The following is a 14,144-nucleotide window of genomic DNA, read 5'->3' as shown; positions in this document are numbered from 1 at the left end:
TGAATTGCTGTTGCCTTGTGAAACTCAGTGAAACGTGTGCTCAAGTAGGCCATAAAGGTATGGCTGCGAGGCCACGTTTGCCTGCAGACTTTGCATGACCCGTCAATGGCCTCGATTCGTGACCTTGTGCAACGGGCGACGAGTTAGGGAGACACGCCTGCATGAACGCGAGGTGACGCTTGTGTGACTCGGCTAGATACAGAATGCCCTGGGATTCACGTCAGGAATCGAGGCGCGTCAGGACCCAGAAGACGTTCTTCATCGACCAGGTAACGAACGGCCTGACGCGCTGCCCTGGACGCGTATGCCTGGGGAGACCCGCGGCGTCACCTCGCGATTCCTTCTCGTAGGCGCGCTCGAACGTAGGAAAGAGTTCGTGGAGACGCCAGTCACGCTGTCTGAAAATTTCTCTTGCTAGTTTAGCTTCGATGCCAGCAATTTTGCGTCGGAGCAGTCTGAACCACTGCCTACCCAAAACATCTGCGCAAGGGTTCAGTCGGCGGCAGTCACGACGCGATGGAAGGCAAAGGCTACGTGAGGGCTGCCATCACAGGGATGAGGCCAGATTTTTATTGGAACGATTAGTTAGCATGAATGATGGATGAGAAGGCAAGCTTTTCTTCATACCGCCGCGCAAAGGCGACGAGCACAATGAAAAGTGGTTTCCAGTTTGGAAGAATATATCAAAAATTGCACCCACGATGGCCCCGAAGGGCAATCGAGAGAGGTCGACTCCGCGATGTGCAATGCAGGCCTCCCTCTCTGCCGCCCGGATTTCTTGATCCCCAGAAACGGCCAGATAAGGTAAGTATGAAGAAAAAAAAGGAGAGGAAAAGAAGTCTGAAAAGATGGGAGACTGGCGGTGTTTATATAGACTTGATGGGGCGGTGGGTGGAGGCAGAATGGGCGCGATCACCTTGTGGGGCGCGGCGGACGTTGAGTGGAGATGAGGGTGGGTTTTTGTGATTGGCTGGGTGGTGGGGTCTCTCGACTTCACTGAAGTGTTCAATCTCATGGCACCTTGAGTTCTGCCGGATAAGTCTGTCATTCAGATTCAGACGAGGCAGTCTTGTGACTCGGATGTTTTGCCTCCGTTTTCTTTGCCTTTGTATGCAGTTTAATACATGTCTACCCTAATACTCCAATGGCTTCAGTTGAGGGCCAAACTCAACGGAGAGCCTCTGCCCAGCATAACCCACCTATGCCGTTGCTCTCGCCAGTAGGAAAACGGCTTCAAAAGTTCTGGTTTATTTGAACCCCCATACTCTCTTCCGGGGAGGTTTTCTGAACAAAATTCCGGTCACCGACGCAAATTCCCATTCAGACTCACGTATGGAGACCGCAGACTTGACATGGATCTTGATGTGTGGCTTAGAATAAAGGCCATCAAGAAATCTATTCTCGTCTGTCGACTAAGCCGAGTCAGTGACCAGTGGTTTTGTAATTGATTTTCTGCTTTATTATATGGCTGATCTGCAGTGCTCAGTCTGTGGATCGCATATTGTTTGACATCCTGAGCTGTGGGGTGTCACACAATCCAGCGTTTGTTTCCACGACATATCCTACATCCTACGGGGGTGCCACATCATAATAGTCAGCTTTGGAGGTATTGTAGCCAGCCATTTGGGCCAGTGTAGTCAAGGCCAAATAGAATCCGAAACTGTAGAACAGATTTAATTTAGTCCAATAGAGACTGGTATGAGCATACAAGAGTTAGACTTACATTTTTCTCAAGCGTCCTGAACCTCAGCGTCGCCTTTTCAAAGGCCTCAGGATTCGTCAATGTGCTCATTTCTAAAGACAGACCGTCCATCACCTGCCTCGCCATCGTCTTGTCATTAGGCAGTGCGCTTCCCGCATTCATTAGACATATCACGATGTCGACAAAGCGCTTGTCGATCATGATAGGTCGACGGAGGCTAGACACAGAACCTCCTTGAAACTCGCACGCGGAAGAGAGCGGATTCAGCCCGTTATTGTCTGTCACATTGACATCGGCGCCACCTCGGACAAGCATAAGCACCATGCGCACCACGGAAGCGCTGGAAGCCATGGGCCAACTCCGACATTGTTCGTGCAATGCGGTTCGTCCAAGCTTGTCCCTGGCTCCAACATTTGCGCCCTTCTCGATTAGTAACCTTGCGCTAGTTTCTGTGCTTTTAAAGAGAGCCGTCTGGCCTTTCTCATTCTGAGCTGTGATGTTAATTCCAGCGTCTATAAGAAGCTTGGCCATGTTGCTCCCGTTCTCACCACCCATAGCAGCTTTGAATAGGATCATCTGTCCGGAAGGTCCTTGAACACCATCAAGTTCTGTGCCCCTCTCTATCATAAGGCTCGCTATTTCGATATATTCGTCGGCATTGAAGACTTTCCGCGTTGCTTCTTCGACGGTAGCGAAGAGTGGCGTCCTTCCGCCGGGCTCTTGAATAACGTTAACTTCTGCGCCTTTCTCGATTAGAAGCTTGGCCACATCTAATTGATTATTTGTCACAGCTTTGAAGAGAATTGTTGTTTCCCCAGGCCCTTGGATTCCATTGGGTTCTGCACCATAATTGATCAGAAACTTTGCCAAGTCGTCATGACAACGCCTCATCGCTTCGAAAAGTACGGTTTCTTGGAGAGGCCCTTGGCCGCCGTCAATGCTCGCGCCATTTTCGATCAAGAATGTTGCGAACTCGGCAGAGCCATGACTGACCGCCCTGAAAAGGAATGTCTCCCGGGTAGGCGCTTCCAGAGCCCCGATTTCTGTGCAACTCTTGAACAGAGCCTTTGCGGCATCTACGTAACCCCTGTCGATAGCCTCGAAAAGCAGAGTTTGATGGTAATGTCTCTGCATGTCATTGACTTCTCCCCTGATTACTAAAAGCTCAATGACATCCAAGTACCCTCTTTCGATAGCATTCTTCAGCGCTCCCTCGCCAAAAGATTGTTCGCCTTCTTCGATCAAAAACTTGGCGATGTCTGGGTACCCTTGATTCAAAGCAGAGTTTAGAAGTTTTGGATCTTGTGATTTTGGAATGCCCAGATGAACACCTGTTTTGATCAGCAGTCTCGCAACATCGAAATTTAAATGCTTTAGAGCGCGTCGTAACGCATGTTGACCTTCGTGTCCTTGGATACTATTAAGGCCGATACCCTTATCTACCAATAGTTTTGCAACATCGGTGTACCCGTGTTGCAACGCACTGGATAGCGCAGATCTTTGAGTTGGAGACTCGACTTGGTTCTCGGCGGAATGGAAACCAACTCTGTTGATAAGTCGAGCCGCTACGTCCAGGTGGCCGGTCTCTATGGCAAAGAGCAGGGCAAAATTGTTTAAGGAATCGATGTTTGTGCTCTCTTGTACGATAAGATTGACGACGTTCTTGTGTTGGTGTCTCATTGCCATGAGCAAAGCTATTTCAAGCTGCGTTCCCCGTAGGGTCCCTTCGCTTAAGCCGGTGGCAATCAACGGCTTGACATTTTTAATGTTACCGATACTGCTGGCAATATACAGTGCATTGGCGTGATCAATACAGGCACCAGGATGGATCGGTCCGCCTTTGGCAATGAGCAGCTGTACCATCCAATCCTGTCGAGCGAGAAGCAGTGGCGACTTGTCGAACTTGCTCCCGGCGTTTATAAGCCCACCATGGGCAATCAGGAGACTAGCAAGAGCCTTGCTGCTGCTTCTAGCCGCAATTCCCAGCGGAGTTTGACCTTTTTCATCGAGCGGATCAACCTGAGCTCCACATTGAAGCAAGACCTCGGCAATATCGACCCGATCAAGTACCGCCGCCTCGTGCAAGGCAGTTCTGCCGCCTCTGCCTGGGGTCTCAATGGGGGCGCCCCCAAGGAGAAGTTTTCTCGCAGCAGATAGCTGATTCGAAACCACAGCTGTGATCAACGGCGTCCTCTGATCCAAGTCCTGGCGGTCTGCGTCCGCTCCCTTTCCGAGTAGTAGCCCCACGACGTCACTATTTCCAAGTCGAACTGCTGAATGTAACAGATCAGGTTGAGATTGAAGGGATAGATCAGCGCCAAACTTGAAAAGCAACCTCATAAAAGTGGTTTTACCTTCGATTGCAGCATAGAACATGGGCGTCATTCCTGAAGAGTCTGTGGCATTGACCATGCACCGTTCCAGGTGGAAAACATCAATGGCCTCATCAATGCCGTAAAAGGCTGCCCAGCCAAGACCTGACTCCGGAAACTTCTTCGAGGAGGATGTTAGTGTCGACAGAATCTTATACGAAGATAAACTCTGCATAATATCTTCATGATGCAGGAGAAATGTCTCAACATCCTTGCAAAGACAGCGCCCTTGCACCGTGTGGTAACCCCATCCATGTGATGCGTATGATAGGAAAGGATATGACGGTGCTTTGTCCCATAGGTTAAACCTAACCCGATCTCCGGGACTATGATGAACAATGTAGACATATCTGACACAGATACTCGCCATGATAGCGTGGTACCCTGGAAAGTATGTCTCGCTGGCTCTCTGGAAAAACTCTTGAGCAGTGTAATGAACTAGACGAATAATCATGCTCTCGTCTTCGACAGTGACAAGCCCTGCACACACAGAAAGTACGACATCAACGTCACGAATGTTCTCGTAATCAACTTCGTTCTGATCCGTGTCCACAGCAAGAGCATGTCGGAGCTCGAGGACTGTAAGTGGGCGTGAAGCGTGGGTGATCCAGGACACCACGCTAGTGCCAAGGTCTCGTCGGTTTGGTGTTTGACCTTGAATCCGCTTTATTGCATCTTTGTATGCTTCGTCGTAAACATGAGACAGTTGACGTTTATTTCCGACTTTGTCAACGCCTTTGTGTTTGAAGCTTCCCAGGGCAGAGATGATTTCCCGGACAGAGGTGGCATCTTTTAGAGCTTCAAGGTAAAGCTGTGCTAACAGAAACCTAGAACAACGTAAGAAAACGAAGAAACAATTCATCAAATAGAAACTCACATCCCATCAACTACATTTGAGATTTCACCCGTAATTCTATCCTGAAGGCCGGGAGTTTCAGTAAGACGCACCGGAATTTGTGGCAGTCGATGTTGGATATAGCGGTGTATATCTTCGTTTGTGGCTTTGATCTCGAGTTTGAGAGCCTTATCGAAGCTCTTCTCGATCTCAGGAACGAATCTTGATGTTGTGAATATTTTGACCGCCGTCGACGTCCTAGCTAGCAAGTTGAGCAAGGCCGAAATCAGAGCCGAGCAACTATCGGCTTGGCACTCATCAAGTGCGTCAATAAGGATAAACAGCGTCGAATAGGAGTCGCAAATCAGACAAAGCACATCGAAGAGTTCCTGCGCAGACGGCAGTGTTCCCGCTCGCTTGTTATTCTTGTGTAATCTTGCAAGACCGTCCGGTATAACTCCTAGACTTCGAGCAAGTTGTTTGATCAAGCTTGACAGAAAGCACTCCAAGGTCTGGTTCTCCTTTCGCTGGAAATTGCAGTAGATGTACGCGATTCCGACAGTTTCGGACGAGACAAAACGCTTCGTGACATCGGCAATGACTGCGGCCATGATTATTGTCTTTCCTCCCCCGGGTATGCCTGGGCAGAAAAGGGTTTGACGATCAAACTCGGCCTCCGCGTTGAGCCAGGTAAGATATTCAGTCGACGTCAAGAACCACTCTCCAGTTCCGGGTTGTCTTCTTCTGAGGCAATCACTTTGTTGAATTCCGTGCTCAATAGGTGTTAGCCACTGAAGAATGTCTTCATCCTCGTCTCTTAGTGCTTGTGCGCCCAATCTCGTTAGCTCACTCTTGGTAGCCAATGCTGTAGACTGAACTGCGCTCTCTGTCAGCATTTGCAAGATGTTCAATTTTTGACAAATTTCAACTGAATATAAATTTCAACTGACTATCTGTCATGTTCTCTCTTAACTCTCGAGCCAACGTTTCAACAACCGTTCGCTCACTGTCAACCTCCACTGGTGGCACATTTTGCAGAAGCTCTTTCGTCAGGGCCGCAGCAACCGCGGCTGCATGCTTCTGCCAGGCGTCGTTCTTGTGAGAGTCGGCATAGTCGCAGATACCACGAATTACCAGGCACGGGAAATCGTCCATAAGGCCAGCTGCTTCCATTTCTATGCATAGGGTGTTGCCGCCAAGGTTCTTATTGATTTCGTCCCGGTAGGCAGCATCCTTGATGACCTGGTTTCCAGAAGCAATCAAGCCGTAGTGGATAACGGGGTCTCCAACTTCTCTCTTCGTCGCTTTCGAATGGTCACAGAGCAGACAGCTGGTGCCTCCCTGCGTCGACCCTTGAACGCCCCCGGAACTTTGAGTCAAATTGGGGTTTGAAGGGTGATTGACATGGTTGTAACTTGCAGAGAACAAGACGTCCTCAAGCTTTTCAGATCGCCCGTATTTATCTTTGGGATTTGGTCGTTTCTTAAACATGATGTCCAAATTTTCTTGAATCTTTGATCCATCCAGTTCGTGATCGCTTTCCATCTTGGCGAGAGCCGTGAGAAGCAATGTTGGTGGATTGTTCAGCGAACCGGTCCTTTCGAATTCGCCGTCCGTCGTCTTTCCAAAGTCCCACTGAACGACACCGGGATACTCTTCTGTCGGAGTACTGACGACAACATCCCCGAGCCTGACGTTGTTTGGTCCGGACGGAACCCCACCTCCAATACCCACCATCAGGACAAACTTGATGTTCCGAAAGGTTGAGGTCATACTCGTCGCCACCTTTGAGGCCCTGACGACGCCTAGCTGACCCTTGGGGAGGCATGCTATGACGATCATGTGTCTTCCGATGGAGCCTAGGGTGTATGTGTTGGTGTCGTTGGCTGCCTTACGGATGTGAACATCCTGAAACTCTTCATCCAGCATCGCTCTCGCCGCCGTCTGCTCTATCGAAAGAGCACATACCCACCCTATGGTGTATCGGTCGAGGTCATCCTTACTCTCGACTTTTGTTCTCTTGCCCTGCGCTTTGACATCTTCGGCGTCTTCGTCATCGTGCCGTCGCTTCTTGCTGGAAGCCTGGTCTTCCATGCCGTCTTCCAGGCAGAAAGACTCTCAAAATGATAGGCAGAAGGCGGCGGAAACGAAATTTGACACTTGCCGACGACTGTCGTTGGTGAACGTATGTGAGGAAGTCCTGCGCTCCACGAGGGAAGAACTCAAGATCCTCGGGCTGAACAACTCGACTTTCAGTTTTTGAAAGGCCGCGAGCCGCCTTGCAGCCTGGTATCCTGAATCAAGGGGTTAGAGGACAGCAAATTGTGGCTGTGACTGAAGCCTGCTGTATGTCTCAGCTACAGCACGGTAGGTATGTTTTTTGGCGAAGGAGCAAATAAGCCTGATCAGCCCAAGAGGACTTGGCGTGGTCTCTTCAAATACCATTGAGAAGCTTGCTTGAGCTTTTCAGCACAGAATGATGGGATCCATATCTGTTATCCCAGAGGTGACCTCCCCTTGCATAACTCCATGCACATAGCACTCCCCAACGACCTCCCACCGGTCATCCGAAGCCCTGAGAACAATCGGCGTACTACAGCCTCGCAAGACCGCAATCTTATCCTCAGCTCCGGCCGCAGCTGGCACAAGCCCAATCCTCCCCGCCGTGGTTCCAATGAGCCTTCTCCAGGCTGTCACATTCATCGCCCAAGACAAAACCTCACGCTGCTCCTCCGTCGGATTGTAGATCCTCTCAGTGCTCTTGATCTTCTGCCACCAACCAGACCGAACGACACCAGAGATGAGTTGTTCCAGTGTGTGGCCGCCCAAGACAAGCTTCTTATTTCGAGACATGAGCTCGTCTAGACCGAAGCCGTTCGTGAAGACGCCTGCGACACCTTGGTTCCAAATCTTAGGGTCAAGCAACCAGGCTCCCGCTTCCGAGGCTTGGCTGCCACCGTCTATTGTTGTGTCACCAAGAAGAGTACGCCACAAGGCATTTCTGGTGTCTTCGAGTCCGCCATAAGCACTGTTGGTGGTCGGAATGGCATTATGGGGGTAGGTGTCATCGACCTCCGCGGGGTGAAACGAGCCCAGACTGCCAATAGTGTCGAAGATGACCCCCTGAACTGTGAGGCTGTAGTCATCGGGCGAAACGACTGGAGGTGAGAGTCCTCCCACACCACCTGCACAATAAGGACCTCGCAGCTGGGCTGTGGGCGCAGGTTTGCAGGTCCAGCAGACAGCCCATGTAGGGAGCTCGTGGTGGCATGTCGTGCCAATCAAATCCTGCTTGTCTGATCTCGAGAAGGAGTTCAACACAGGCCCGACGACGGGCGTCACTTTTCGATAGCTTAAGGCGGAGGGAACATCTTCCAGATTCCACTGCGCTCGAATGCGGCCCCCATCTTTCGATACGAATCGAAGTATTTCCAAGTTGCCTTTTGACAGAAGCTGCGCCGTAAAGTCACGGTATATCGTCTCCATGGAAAGCTTGTAGTCGGGGGTGATGTCGACCCTGTCTGCAATCGCCCTGATACCCAAGATCCCATACACTCTGTCTTTCTCTTCTGTGATCTTTGCGTCTCTTGCTAAGACGAGGGGTTGTAGGACTTCAAAGGGGTGCCTTTTGTCTTCCTCAGGTGTGATCTCCGTCTGATTCTCCTGGACCTTGGTCATGTCCATTAGAAGATTCCACATTCTCTCAGACGACCAGTCTCTCTCTTGCACAACTCTGTCTCTCGCGAACTCGAATGACCAAGAATCTAAGATCCTGGGCCGGGTGCTGCCCACAAGCTCACGACCGAACCTCGTCTCATCGTTGCTAATGAACGTTGCGGCTTCGTGTATGTCCCTCCACGGCAAGCAACTCTTGCCACAGACAACTGGTGCATCGTGACGGGCCATGGCCACCTCTTGCAAGATCCACATCCTTTGCCAGTAAGGCCTGGAAAGTAGCGAAAACAACGCTTTGTAGACTGCCTTCTTCAAAGGGCTTTTAAAGGTTCCCCATATGATGAACAGAGGACGCGCATCGATCTTTGTGCTTTCGCGGTAGAACCCATCGTACGGGGAGGAAGTTCTGTTCCTCGCGGCAATCCAGCTCAAAGCAGACATTCCCAGTTCGCTATCATCAGCTTCCGACCCTAGCCAGATAATTACCTGCCATGCCGCCGCGTAGATGTCTCGCATACGACCGACCTGGGCGCTCCTCTCTGCGATGTCTTCTTGGTTGATGCAAATAGCATCGATCCAGAGCTTGAAGCCTTGGCGGATTCTCTCGTTTGGACGGAGGTGCAGAAGAGCCTGGAATAGGTTTGGTCCGACGGGAAACTGATGGCCGTTGAGCAAGATGTACTGAATTGGAGTTGGCGGGCCCCAAACGTAAGAAAGCGCGAGAAAGTCGCCCCAGTCGTGCCTCCATGGTAAGTCGTTGTCGTTACCCTTCCAGTCCGGCGATTGTTCTTCGGTGCTTTTGGTGCCATCACCGACTTGTACCAGGGCTTGCGCGTCTTTGGGGTTCTTGAAGATTGCAGCCACATCGCGAGCCGACTCGGTCTCTGGCCAGACGTGATTCTGACCCTTGAAGCCTGAAAGCCGCGCTGCAGCTTCTAGATCGACATGCTCGAGAGTGCATCGGATGGGAGCTGAGAAGTCTTCGCCATCCTCCAGAGGCTCGATCGTGAGCAGACGAATGTCTGCGCCCTGCAGCGGATGGTACTCGTACGGCATCTCTTATTGCGCTCGCTGGTGTCCGCTATCGCCAGATGCGCTGCGCGAAGGAAGCAGTCATGCTTAAGTATCAGCTGAAGAGCCATTAGCGGAACACACCTCATCAAGGCAGCAGTCTAATTACCGAAGTTCCTTCTGCCGCTACATCGGCGCTTCTCGCGGTCTCTAGCGACAAAAATCCCGTAGCAGGCGCATCCTGATGCGAAGATACTAAGCCACCGACATGATTCCCACGATTGCAAGTCTTCACTTGCAGATGGTGTTCCGCACTTAGAATAGAGGAAAAGTCCGTCACCTCGCCGTCTCTATTCCCGCCTATGCCCTCATTTCTGTGTTATTGGCGTCTCTGGTGCTGATAATCTATTCCTGCTTATACTTCAATTGTTGTGTAAAATGCCTTTCATTTGGAACACAGAGCCAAGTTATGACCGACAGTCCAAAGAAGATATCTGAGGTGTCATGGGAACAACGACAGGCGGCTTTTGTTATGCGAGCACTTGGCGTCAAGAAGGTAGCCCGATTAGTGGCATGAGGCCTTCAGCGCCTTTAGCGGTGCATTGTCGCTATCAGTGTGAGCCACAGCGCCCATAGTGCTGGCGTTGGTAGATTCATACCTAGAGTTCGCTCAAGTAAATGATCTTTCTGAGAAAAGCCAGGCTCTTTGTCTTGTAAACCCAGAATCAACTTCTTCCGGAAGAACATGATTCATTCATGTAGGTTGGGACAAGAGAATCTGACATAATTACGTGCAGTTATCTTGAACTTGGTCTTGTCCAGGAAGCCGAAACGGACTCGAGCGGATACTTCACCGAGACCACGCCGGTGCCGGTCTCCACACAATCTCCGGCACCCGGCATCTGGAGGCTGTCCCGATATCCAGGACTACGTAACGCCTGGTGATGATTGCACCAGAATCATCGATTTCATCTGCAAGTAGACGGCCCTGAAGGATGTTCAGTGCTGTCACCCTGGCATCAAGCAGCCGGCTATGGATCAGCAACCTCGGCGCGCAAGTCATCATCGCAAATCAATTGTTTGGTGTCATCTTTGTAGTCATTGCAAAAGCGCTTCAAAGGCGCACTCCATTTCAGAGTCTGAAGAAGAATATCGTGAGGCACTCGGGGTGCGCGGCCGCGGCCGTCATTCAGAAACCAAACGCCCAAAACTCCCACTGTCAAGAGGTATCCATCGCCCATCGGAAATCGCAATCAAAAAGGCCGCGTACCACGTCCCCAAAAGGAACCCCGAGCGCCGAATCCTGACCCAACACGCCTGGAGATATTGAGAACTCCAGCATTTGTCGTGATTTTAAGATTTTTCGAATGATCGATTCGACATCTTAAGAGCGCATGCACATCATGATGCAATCAAGGCAGCTGGAGCAGCATTGGGCCTGCAACAACGACCGATTAGCGAACTCGCTCGTCCACGTCGCCACGATCATCAAAGAGGGTCTCGACTTACACAGGTCCAAGTCTTCTTGTCTTCATTATCCTTCTCCTCCTTCGTAAGCTCATTGGGGTTCTGTTGCGGCTGGTTCGGCTGCATGGTTTGCGCCATTGGCTGAGGCTGTTCTTGGACCACCATTTTTGACGGGATGTTGTGATTACGATTGTCGCAAATTGTGTGAGGACGATGGTCGTTCGTGATCTGCTGAGGTGGACGGATCGACTGGGAAAGATCAAAGGATTGACAGTAAATCACTGGGGAAGATGTTTCTCGAAAAAAAGTCACGAAAAACGCAGTGCATCCAAAAAGATCCTTCTTCAAATAAATCCAGGGGCAATGGAAATACCTCCTCAATTATATCGCAAACACACCACTTACAAAAACCAACAATCTCACCCCCTCGAGGCAGTGCAAACAACACGCATCCGCCAAGGATCTTGTCCAATCCACATAATTTAACACAAAAAAGGCTCCCCCTTCCCCTCCTCTCAATAGGCAATGGGCCCAAAATACGCGGACAGTGCTTGGTAAGACAGTAAGAAGGAACGAAAAAGGTACAGCAGGCTTCGTGTCTTGGCTAAAGAGTTGCATGGACTGCGGATTTTCATCTCCGTACAAATCTGCCAAGCGACGAACCAGACGGCGACAATTAAACCAGGGGAAAGCATTTCGCGATGCTGATCGACGCGTCGCCCTCCACCACCCCTGGGCCGAAGCCGTCCGTTGTCCCCGGCGTAGTGAAACGGAAACGATGAAACAACCATCATCCCGGCCGCCGTGCCCCAAATCTCTCACTCTCAGTCCTGCTTGGCCTGCGTCTTCCCATGCTGCACTGCATTTTTCGCTTCCTCGGCATCCAATCTCCCATGCTGGCAGGCCGCAGGTCGCACTTCTCCCATGCCATGATTTGCAGCATTCACCCCTGAGCAGCTGGACCTTCAACTGTCCTGCGTCCCCAAAATATCGTAGGCAGCAATTTAGCGGCCAAAACCCTGTGCATTGTTGGCCCTTCGGTGGGGTATCATCATTTGCTTCAGACACCCGTCCTGAAGGTGAGAACGAGGCTCAGCAGTGAAACCAGATGACCGTTCGTCTCAAATCTTCTGAGACGACGACATGAAGAACGCCTTGTCAATCTTGGATTCAGGCCAGGCTGTCTTTGAACGGTGGATAGGGCTGAGACGGGTGTTCGGCTGCTTCCATAGTGATATGAAGCCGGTGTCATTATCCACGTGTTCCTGACTTAATTTCACAGCCGACTGCCAGCTTACTGCTGGATCAAGGCCATGACGTATGTTGAGCATTCATGATAAGTAATCATACTGTGGTGGATTGTTCCCAGAGACTCTTCAGGCCGGTTTACGTGAAAGTTCTCAATGAAGTCTTGTGTGGTGCTTCTGGTTTACTTCCAAGTTCATGGCGTAATTTAAAGACTTGATAATGCATATAAATGCAATTGGAACACTCAAGGAGACTCTAGGCAGCAAATGACAACTTCAAATTTTGAATTCGTGTCATTGAGTCTTTCCGATCAAGATGTGAAGCTCTCACCATTGGCCAGCTCCCACACCCACTCATCAGAAAGCCACCCGCAAGCCCGTGCACAAGCTCCAGATACGTACCTTCCGAAATCCAACGTCCCTCCCCTTTTTCCAGTTGTCTCTGCCATCGTCGGCAACAATCCTCAGCCTCGTTCACCACAACTCCCAACGCGCCCCGCCATACGAACCCACGATTCATACATCCTCACCTCACCTCTCACCGACGTCACTCACGCACCTCCCTCCCCGCGTCTCGACAACCCCCCCTTCCACCGAACCCAATTCAATCCGTCTCGCAGCATCACCGCCCCAAACAAAACCGCAAAAATGGCCGACGTAGAAATGGAAATCGACAACCCCCCCTCCCCCTCCGCCGCCCAAACAACAGGCGGCGCGCCCGCCCGCAACGAGTCCGAGATGCAGACCCACGGCCGCGCCACCGCCGTCCGCTCCATCGAGGGCTGGATCGTCATGGTCACCAACGTCCACGAGGAGGCCGACGAGGAGACCATCCAGGACAAGTTCGGCGAGTACGGCGAGATTAAGAACCTGCACCTCAACCTCGACAGACGAAGCGGTTACGTCAAGGTACGTCCCGTTCCCCCCCCCCCAATCTCAAGAGCCAAGAAAGGCCGTATGAGCAGATACGCTAACCCGTCCCACAGGGCTACGCCCTCATCGAATACGCAACCCTCGCCGAAGCCCGCGCCGCCATCAACGACGCCCACGAGACCAAGCTCCTCGACCAGACCGTCTACGTCGACTTCGCCTTCGTCCGCCCTCCCCCCGGCGGCAAGGGCGGCGCCAACGCCCGCGGCGGCGCGAGGGCCCAGAACCGCGGCCGCGGACGCAGTCGTAGCCGCAGCAGGAGCAGGAGCGCCGAGAGGGACGCTGGCGGTGCCAAGGACGGTGAAGATATCCAGTGATTATGCGGTCTCGGACTCGCTTTCAAACGATAGCTTCCTCTCCTCAAGTATTGACGCACACTTGCCATGGGTGCAGTAAGATGTGGGACGACAGCACGGGATGTAGAACCACGTGGGAAAGGAGATAGAAGGTCAGCTGGAGAAAGCTGGCCTTGCCGATGTGTTGCAGTCTCGGGGATAGAGACTGCGGGAAACACGTCGGCATATGTTACTGAGTCCAAAAAGGTTGGTTGCATGGTGTGCTGTTACGAGTGTCAAAAGGATGCTAACGAGCGACAGACTACAAAAAGTTTGATATCATAAAAATATTACTGCGCATCGAGACGGTTGGGATAGATGGACCCAAACGTTTTGACCAGAGCTTCTGCTCCAATACGATTTTCATACCCCGCCTCCGTGTGCTGATTCGTCCTCATAAACTACTTGATTCATGTAAACTCATCTTCCAATTGAAATGCACATCACTCATGTACGCGGGACAATTGAGGTCATAGTCGTCATTAAGGTATCAGCCATGCAGATAAGGTACCGAAACTCCTAGTCCGAGGGACCGGCGATCCAAAAACTTTTGTGCCCTCGTCAATCTTA

At 51.3% G+C, this 14,144-nt stretch overlaps 3 protein-coding genes across 3 annotated transcripts; 1 reads left to right on the top strand and 2 right to left on the bottom strand.

Moving 5' to 3' along the window:
- Positions 1-1,594: 1,594 nt before the first annotated feature.
- Positions 1,595-7,003, bottom strand: Ank3-0 (Ankyrin-3; the record flags this gene model as incomplete). The annotated part of the gene is made up of 4 exons (XM_032034087.1): positions 1,595-1,660; positions 1,724-4,901; positions 4,952-5,786; positions 5,860-7,003. The coding sequence occupies 4 exons, from the start codon at positions 7,001-7,003 to the stop codon at positions 1,595-1,597; spliced, it is 5,223 nt and encodes a 1,740-aa protein (XP_031886805.1).
- A 372-nt stretch (positions 7,004-7,375) lies between these two features.
- het-6-8 (Heterokaryon incompatibility protein 6, OR allele) lies at positions 7,376-9,640 on the bottom strand (the record flags this gene model as incomplete). Its single annotated transcript, XM_032034088.1, has 1 exon — positions 7,376-9,640. One exon carries the CDS (start codon positions 9,638-9,640, stop codon positions 7,376-7,378), a length of 2,265 nt encoding a protein of 754 aa, XP_031886804.1.
- Positions 9,641-12,957: 3,317 nt separating this feature from the next.
- On the top strand, positions 12,958-13,556 carry rbm8a-b (RNA-binding protein 8A-B; the record flags this gene model as incomplete). Its single annotated transcript, XM_032034090.1, has 2 exons — positions 12,958-13,218; positions 13,296-13,556. The coding sequence occupies 2 exons, from the start codon at positions 12,958-12,960 to the stop codon at positions 13,554-13,556; spliced, it is 522 nt and encodes a 173-aa protein (XP_031886806.1).
- Between the last annotated feature and the right edge of the window lie 588 nt (positions 13,557-14,144).

This window comes from Colletotrichum fructicola (genome assembly GCF_000319635.2).
Source record: "Colletotrichum fructicola Nara gc5 chromosome Unknown KSG_Nara_v1_contig07, whole genome shotgun sequence".
Classification (NCBI taxonomy): domain Eukaryota; kingdom Fungi; phylum Ascomycota; class Sordariomycetes; order Glomerellales; family Glomerellaceae; genus Colletotrichum; species Colletotrichum fructicola.
Note: the sequence above shows the minus strand (reverse complement) of the source record. Positions and strands in the feature narration are given on the sequence as shown.